This window comes from Nansenia antarctica, assembly GCF_963989245.1.
Source record: "Nansenia antarctica genome assembly, chromosome: 8".
In the NCBI taxonomy this organism is placed as follows: Eukaryota; Metazoa; Chordata; class Actinopteri; order Argentiniformes; family Microstomatidae; genus Nansenia; species Nansenia antarctica.
The window spans coordinates 9,081,338-9,090,740 of NC_137678.1; the positions used below are offsets into that span (position 1 = coordinate 9,081,338).

Sequence of the window (9,403 nt, forward strand, 5' to 3'; positions counted from 1 at the left end):
CAAGCAGACCAGAGAAGAATTGTGTTCTATATGTCTTCTCTGCAGGTCAAATAAAAGGATTGATTGAAAGAAGTTTGGCTGTTTGACTATCGTTACATAAGGGTGTGGGCTCTGAGGGAGGGCTCTTCTTCTCTCCCACCGCTGGAACACGCAGCTCTCTCTGTCTCTCTCTCTCTCTCTCTCTCTCTCTCTCTCTCTCTCTCTCTCTCTCTCTCTCTCTCTCTCTCTCTCTCTCTGAGCTTGACCAAGCAGCTCCTCTCTGACCCCCTCCCCTCTCTCTCTCTCTCTCTCTCTCTCTCTCTCTCTCTCTCTCTCTCTCTCTCTCTCTCTCTCTCTCTCTCTCTCTCTCTCTCTCTACCAGACCAGCTTTGATATCTGTATACTTTTGTACTTTGAATAAATGGTCTTAACCTGCTCAATAACTATTCTTCATTTTAGTAGCTAACAGGTAACTTAATATACCACATTGGGCAAAAATTATATTTCTAACAGACATAATGTATTTTTCTAACAGCCCCTAACAGGCTTCAAAAGCTGAGGCTATAATGCAACACGTGGTCTAGCTATCCTCCAACCTTCACTACCCTGCTGCACTTAACCCCCCAACTGTGCCAACATGGACTGGTTCGTCTTCCCCGTTGATAACCTACTGTGCATGTTCCTTGGCATCTCCCTAACTGTGTGGTTGGTCTTCATCGTTGTTTCCTTTGGGATCCGGAGACTCTACATGAAGACCCTTCTCAAGGTCTTTGAGGTGAATTCACCTGGTCAGACACAGACTCAACTCAATGTCTGTCTTGAATTATCTTTGATATAGGACAGTTCACCTACTTCAAGGATGGAGAAAGGACTGGACGGGTTACGAATAAAGACAACTTCAGGGACATTATAATTGAAGACTCTACACGCTAGTGGTCACATGACCAACTAACACAAGTTATCATTACGTTATATCTGACTCCAAAATATTTTTGATGATCGATAATGATTTGCTCATCCCTGTGTGACAGACCCTTGATCATGTTGGATCCTAGATTCCATTAAGACTACCCAGTGGTATTACCATGCTTTCAAGTTAGAAGAAAACATGAGGAGTTTACACATGGTACATTACATCGAGTCTACGTGTTGCTAACGATGCATGTGAACATTAGACATTAATGGTGAACTCTGAGTTAACCTGGTGACAATTATGTTTTATTTGAACAGAACCTTTATCTAGAGCACAACATCACATTAATGCACATCGGAAGAATGAGAATAGAGTATCAACAAATTAATGAGGATTAATTAGGGATCTGGATTCAATGTAAAAAAAAAAAAAGATTGGCCCCTGGATTTTCAAGGGCTTGGTCCGGTTGTGTCTGCCCTTAACACATGATCAGACACCAACCTGTTGCATTAGACATTCGACAGTGTTCCCTGCTGTATGGGCTGACTTTTCTGCACTACATTTCACAATTCCTCCCTGCTGCTGTTGAACAGTTTCAAGGATTGCAGCACCACCCACACATAATGGTATGCCTCAGGCCATCTTACTGTAGATCAATTCACTGATGTGGTGTTGGGCATTTCATGGATACAATAATTATTATCATCTACTACCACATTCTAACAAAGGATTGTGGTTCTTTCAAAGAAAAACAAACATTAGTTAATTAGATGTGGCAAGTTGGCGAGGAAATCATTTAGGCAGGGATATTACATCTAGACGTACAGTCTGCTGTCCTCCCAGTATTCTGTTATTACATAACATTGAGTGAAGTGTTTTAACCCACAACTACTGGAGTTGGCCATCTGAAATTATGTTGATTGCTAATCTCTGCCCCATAAAAGACTAATTGATTGGCATGTGAGGTGATGTCAGTTCTGTGGTAGCACAAAAGTGGAAATGTAATGCATTGCTTGATGACAGTTAGTCAGTGTCCACACATTTCTTGTTTCATTCTAATAATGAAATTATATTAATATTACCGTATCTTTTTAGTGGGCCACTCTGCATATGGAGAGAGTAGCAAAAGAGAAGAATCAACATCTGCATAAACCCTATAGCCATGGTAAAGGCTTTGATATCAGTAGTCTCTTTCACTTATGGGAATTGTTCACGGTCAGCAACTTTAATCTTTCTATATGTCTATCTCTCTGTCCCTCCCTCTCTCCATCTCTCTCCCTCTCTCCATCTCTCTCAGGTATCATTGCTAAAGAGCCCTCCTCTTTGGAGCAGGAGATCCAGGCGATCCGAGGGACTGGCAGCGGTCTGGACTCTGAGCCTGAGTTTGAGATGGCTGACATCTTTTACTTCTGCCGGCGCGGAGTGGAGAGCATCGTGGACGACGAGGTGACCAAGCGCTTCTCAGCCGAGGAGCTGGAGTCCTGGAACCTGCTGACTCGCAGCAACTACAACCTCCGCCACATCAGCCTGAGGCTCAGCGTGCTCTGGGGCCTGGGCCTCCTCATACGCTACGGCTTTCTGCTGCCAGTCAGGTCAGAGAGTATCAGGCCGGAGAGGCTCAGGCCAGAGAGGCTCAGGCCAGAGAGGGTCAGGTCAGAGAGGGTCAGGACAGAGAGGGTCAGGTCAGAGAGGGTCAGGACAGAGAGTATCAGGTCAGAGAGGCTCAGGCCAGAGAGTATCAGGACAGAGAGGGTCAGGTCAGAGAGGGTCAGGACAGAGAGGGTCAGGACAGAGAGTATCAGGTCAGAGAGGGTCAGGACAGAGAGGCTCAGGCCAGAGAGTGAGAGGGTTCGGACAGAGAGGGTCAGGACAGAGAGTATCAGGTCAGAGAGGGTCAGGACAGAGAGGCTCAGGCCAGAGAGTGAGAGGGTCAGGACAGAGAGTATCAGGTCAGAGAGGGTCAGGACAGAGAGGGTCAGGCCAGTTCAGGAAACTTCTATGACAGTCTAAGAAATTGAATAAAGAGCTTTTGTTTTGGTGTTGGACTCGTACGCCACAAGTTACGAGAATGAGATGAGTTTATGAGAACAGTGAATAAGAGGATTTCCTTATCAAGAATAAGTGAACCGCTCTGGACAAGGCTATGTTATGACACAGCAACGTAGTTCTCTCATGCTGTTCAGTAGGTTGATGTACCAGTGTGGTGGACAAGATTAACATTCAGATTCAATTCATTCTTCTACAGGGTGACTCTGGCTGCCATTAGTGTTGGTCTGTTCTTGGTCCTGACTACTATATTGGGCTTTTTTCCAAACGGCAAGTAAGTTTCCAACACTTTCCTAGAATACACCCAGACTGACATACTTTATACAGAACAAGGTGTACTGTTCTTATGGCAGGTTTCTCTGTGAGTGAAAGGCTTATTCCCAGTGTGTTCTCTTCTCAGGTTGAGGACATACCTCAGTGAGAAAGTTCATCTGATGTGTTTCCGCATCTGTGTGACAGCCCTCACCGCCATCATCACTTACCACCACAGGTACTGTATACCAAATACTCACTGGCAGGTGAGGGCTCTGGCACAACAGAAACACACAGCAACTTCAGGAGAGTCATTCCATTATTCTATTCAGTGACTTAATACCCACCTTGTGCTGAGCTCAGAGCATGACATACAGTGAGACAGTGTAATGGGATAGTGAAGCACTTTTTCTTCTTTTGGCTATATACTACTTCTGTTTCAAAAGGTTTGGTTTGAAATCAAACTATTATTAGGTTAAGTAGACATTATCTTATTTTTCATAGTATTTGTGTACATTGGTTTCACCATTTAGAAATTACAACATGTTTTATACATAGTCCTCCTACTGTATGTCATGGTACCATATGGGACAGATTCATATAATGTCCAAATTAAGCACTGATGTTTAGTATTTGGTTGACAATCCTTTGCATGCAATAACTGCCGGAAGTCTGTGACCCATTGACCCCACAAGATTCTTCTTTTGAATTATGTTACAATCTGTTGATTTTGGCAAGTGTAAGATTTTGGCTATGTTTCCTATAGTTGTTTTCAGATTTTTCAGCCTAATAATGGCTTCCTTGACTTTCATTGACACCTCTTTGGTCCTCATGTTGACACACCAATAGCAGACTCCAAAGGCAAACACAAAGCATAGAATCAATACTACACAGTGATAGCTCTGTTATGCCTGTGCAAATGATGTGATGGAACACACCTGACTTAGCAGAAACACCTGTCAAGCCATTGTTCCATTACTCTTGGTGATTTAACAATTTATAAAATGTATTGTGATTTCTAAATAGTGAAACCATATTATTTAGCCTACATGGATACTCAAATAAAAACGGAGAATCCCTACTTTGACCTAATAGTAATTGTTTGATTTTCAAATCCAACATTTTGGAGTATAGAGCCACAAGAAGAAAACTAAGGATGCTACAGGGTACTCACGGATTGTTGGTTGCTTTGTAGCCTATCTTTCAGTCCATTTGCTCTGTCCACAGTGAGAACAAACCTAAGAATGGAGGCATCTGTGTGGCCAATCACACAACTCCCATTGATGTCATCATCTTGGCCAATGATGGCTGCTATGCTATGGTATGGATATTCCCAGGATGAAACTGTCTAGTGTTAATCAAATCAAATCAAATCAAATGTTATTTGTATAGCGCATTTCTTACAAGATGCAACTCAATGCGCTTCACATACTGACAGAGCCGCAAGCAGGCAAAAGTAAAAACCTGTACACTATGTAGCCAGGAAAATTCCCTTGCAGCCCTCTACACATAGAGCGACTACTAGCCAGTTTGCCTACCAGCACTCACCTCTGCTACATGTGGTATCATATGGACAGCATATTATTGTAAATGTGTCACCCACATCTGGAGTTGTGTTGTTATGAAGCTGAGTGTGAACCTTCTTCTTCAGGTTGGTCAGGCACACGGAGGGCTTATGGGGGTCGTCCAGAGAGCCATGGTGAAATCCTGCCCCCACATCTGGTTTGAGCGATCTCAAGTCAAAGACAGACACCATGTGGCCAAAAGGTAACACTGCGGCTGATTGTTGAGAAACACCACACACACAATTTGTCATTCTCAGACTATTGTTAAAGGGACTTAAAAAGCAGCAACACCACCACCGCCTCATAATCTGGTGAACACAGTTTGTTATTGACTAAGAGGCTTTTTTTTTTTTTTCAATTTCAGGCTTAGTGACCATGTGGCGGACAAAACTAAACTGCCTATTCTCATCTTCCCAGAGCGTTAGTATGGTGAGGTTGGGAGTAGTTAATACATTGCATAGATTGTCAGCATAGATGATTGTAAGCTATGTCTGTTTCACTGTGCTATGTGAAATGATGATGATGATGATGTTCAAGAAGGGCAGCTTTGAGATCGGCTGCACTTTCTACCCCGTGGCAATCAAGGTAGGAACTCGTCCTCTCTGAAGGGCTGTCCACATCTACCACGCTGGCAACATGTTGTCGTTCAAGACACTTGTTGATAACATTCTACCTTGCAAAGTGCATTACTTAAACCAAAGATGGCCAACAATGATCCTCTAGTGCAGGGGTCGGCAATAGGCGGCCCGTGGGCCATTGCTGGCCCGTCACCAATAATATTTGGCCCAGCAGATTATTTTGAGAATCCACTTTTTTTTTTTTTTTTTTTTATATAATAATATCGGACCGACAGTCCCACATATAGCGCCTATAATGTCCGAATAGAGAATCGAACTCCACCTGAATAATGCTTATTGTACTTTTATCCATGTTGAGAGTGAATGACACAGGGACAGACAATCAGGCAGCAAGGTGCACCGAAGCGCACTGACGCTGAACCCCTCAGAGTGAATCATAAGCAGGTGGACAACGCGTCACGGTGCTGAAATAGCCGACATACCGTGTGTGGTTTGAACAAAATAACACGAGCTCAGTAAGCCATTCAAACGTAATGTTTACGTATATGTGACTGCAACACACATATGAACAGTAACAATGCAAATTCTGTTTAATTTTCTGAAAAACATTGAAAACAAAATCGGCGCAAACAAAAAGCATCTCCCATCGGTCAGTATTTGCTTGATATCTGGTGATATTGACGTCACTTTAATCCACAGGCAGTTCTCAAGGTTTTTATGCATCCATCGATTCCTCTCGTGCGTCTTTATCGCATTCATTGACGAAAAGGACGACTCGCATGTATAGAAAGGGAACATTGTGAGCACGGAAAATGTCTCTCACAACGGCTTTGCATTGATGAAACCAGGTAGGATGAACGTATAGTTCGCTGTCCATTCCTCTTTAAATGCCCTGTTTCCACCGTCAACTTTCCTCTTTAGACCTTTGGAGAGTGACATTATGTTTCTCTTGCTAGCAGGTTAAATGTTTGGCTAACTTCACCCGGCACGCAAACAACCAATCCAATAATAATAATGTGACCTTGTCTGGGAGGAGGGGGGAATAATTATCAGAATGAAACTATGTTACATAATTATTAGAATAAGTTAGGCTACGCTACATCGTCAGTCCACACATTTATTATTCAAAAATATGGAAAAGTGTGAAACTACGTTTCAACGTTGTTGAGAATCACAACACAAACTCGCTAGTCAAGCCAAAATACTGCAACATAATGGATTGGACAGCTACCTAGTTAACTAGAAGACTACTTTACATTGTTAGCAGGTTCACAAAACAAGCTGTGTTAGTTGACTAGCGATGTGTACAGTCGAAAGAAAAGTCAAAGCATTAGAACGTGTCACATTTTTAAACAATCAATTACCTAAATTAGCCTTTGATTATGTTCGGGCCCGCCATCTAGTGGCTCAAAAAAAAAAAGGCCCGAGGCCAAACCTAATTGCCGACCCCTGCTCTAGTGTATGCACGACGCATATCTTTCTTTCTGATCCGATGTGTTCTAACACTCTAACCTGTGTCCTACTCTGTGTGACAGTACGACCCTCGGTTCGGCGATGCGTTCTGGAACAGCAGTAAGTTTGGAATGGTGAACAACTTGCTGAGGATGATGAGCAGCTGGGCCATCGTCTGTAGCGTCTGGTACCTGCCGCCCATGAGGAGAGAGGTGAGACCTGTCATGTACACCTGAGGTTGTTGGCCTGTGTGATACTTTTTTTGGGTTAATAAGGACTTCTAGTTCAGGAGCGATTGAGATAAGTCAACACTGAACACTGCTGTAGATGAGAGTCCATGTTGACTCATGTTCAGACTAATTCCTTTTCATGTGTTTCTCTGTTAAGGAGGGAGAGGATGCTGTGCAGTTTGCCAACAGAGTGAAAGCAGCCATCGCCACACAGGGAGGGCTAGTGGACCTGCTTTGGTGAGTTTTGAAGACACACACACACACACACACACACACTTTGGGATTTGCCTTCCCTTGCATTTATTGATGTATTTGTCTGCTCTCTCAGGGATGGAGGGCTGAAGAGAGCTACGGTGAAAGACACCTTTAAAGAGGAGCAGCAGAAGCTGTACAGCAAGGTGCTGGTTGGGGACCAGGAGGACCTTAGTGAAGATAGGCTTCTTGAAGATGGACCACAGGAACAGGAAGCAGAGGAGCAGGAACAACTCAATTCTGATTGAATCAGGAGAGAGGCTCAGAGACCAAAAAGGACCAATGAAGATGGTTTTCCTCTTACGAAGTGGTGGCAGAGCCCAGGTCACTGTTTTAGTCATCTGAAACAAGTCACTAAACTATATGACTGGAAATCTCAAAGTAAATGACCTCAATAAAATACACTACTCTGGGAATAGATTGAGAATATGTAAGAGCTTTTCAAACTTTCAGTGTGACTGAAACAATATTATTCTCTATTCTCCATTTGGCTGCAAGCCAAAAAGTGCTGCACTATGCTCACATGATTTTATTAATGTTAACAGTTTTAATGTTTTTATTTAATATTTGTATGAGTATGTATGTTGTTGTTACTCATTTGTGCATGTTGTGAAATAGGAGGAAGGGTTACAAGTAGATATTTTAAGGATATGGGGTTATAGGCCAATGAAGTGCAGACTGTGACAGATAAATAAAACATGATTGGTCAGGATTTGCTCTTTTGTATGTTCTCACAGTACACTTGGAACCATGCTTTGAAGGGCTGCATTACCATTGTAACCTTGTATTAACCTTGTACCAATTAAAACATGCTATTTTCATATTGTTGACTGGTGTGCAATATTTATTTGTCTCTTCCTTAGGGAAAGGTGTAGCTAAGAGGATAATGGTGGGAGTCCAGAATGACACTGAAGAAGGCACCTTGCTGCCGAAATGTTGTTAAAAAAATAATAGCATCGGAGCAAGAGTGCACCTTTCTTTCTTGGGGATACAAAAGGAACTAAAAGTGTTGCCTCTGCCCTGTCCATTGGAAACAGTGGAGTAACATGCATACACACACCAGTTTATCACCTGTGTTGTCTGTAATTACTAGCCTCAGCATCACAGAGCATACTGATAAAGTTGACTTGGCTGGTGATAACATAGAAGAAGAAGAAAACACTATAGAAGAACTTTGCACAATTGATACTGTATGGATAGTGTTGTTTACTCACTGCAATTGGCAGAATGGTTGCGTGAACACCTGTGTTTGTGTAAAGGGCTACTGTCACGTGATCTTTGTCAAACGACCAACCCTGTAGAGTCGGCTACTTAATACCCTTTATCACTTTCATTCTCACACACACTGCTATTAAACACTGCTATAAAAACGTGTTAAAAACAAGTTGGCCAGGTACAAGGCCACTCCAGTCATTTATTCTAAATAGAGAATAACCTGAACCTGCAGTTTCTGTGCCCCACCCAAAATGTTTAGCACCAGCCGCCACTGCTCCTCAGTGTCATCCTATCTTAAACAGGAGGCAGTAATTACCCTGCAGCACCATATTAAGTGTCCTATTTGTGGAAATGTGGTTGTTGGAAAATGAATAGCCATTGATTAGTGACACTGTCTTTCAGATCGATCTTCTTCTCAGATTAGTCATTGATCCGTGGCGGCAATTAGGTAATGTGTCGCCCTGCCCTGTCCTTGTCTCTGCTTTATGACCTCATCATCCATCACCCCGGCACCTTTATGACCTCATCATCCATCACCCCGGCACCTTTATGACCTCATCATCTATCACCCCGGCACCTTTATGACCTCATCATCTATCACCCCGGCACCTACGCTCTCGGACTGGACACCCTGCAGTTTCTGTTTCAGAATGAGGGGTTTATAGTTCCTCACGTGGACTGTTCATGGTTCAAGATTAACAATGTGTCAAGATCTCTTCCATGTATCTTAAATGTATCTTGTGTTGCACTTGAAAGAGAACAAAGCTACTTTTGAATTCGTTTTTTATTGTAATGAAGTGTGTACAAACAAAAAAGGCATATTCAATACAGTCACATTTTAACAAGTGCATCAATAAACTGAGTAAATAAGATGCTTTTGTTTAATAATGCTTTAGTTTTTCATCACAGTCAGATACTTAA

General features: G+C 42.6%; 1 protein-coding gene across 1 annotated transcript; it reads left to right on the forward strand.

The window, feature by feature from the left end:
- Window positions 1-616: 616 nt before the first annotated feature.
- Window positions 617-7,515, forward strand: LOC308163822 (glycerol-3-phosphate acyltransferase 4-like; the record flags this gene model as incomplete). Its single annotated transcript, XM_080538012.1, has 12 exons — window positions 617-754; window positions 1,988-2,057; window positions 2,190-2,484; window positions 3,138-3,212; window positions 3,339-3,428; window positions 4,418-4,511; window positions 4,842-4,957; window positions 5,120-5,179; window positions 5,241-5,340; window positions 6,869-6,997; window positions 7,173-7,252; window positions 7,344-7,515. The coding sequence occupies 12 exons, from the start codon at window positions 617-619 to the stop codon at window positions 7,513-7,515; spliced, it is 1,419 nt and encodes a 472-aa protein (XP_080394138.1).
- Between the last annotated feature and the right edge of the window lie 1,888 nt (window positions 7,516-9,403).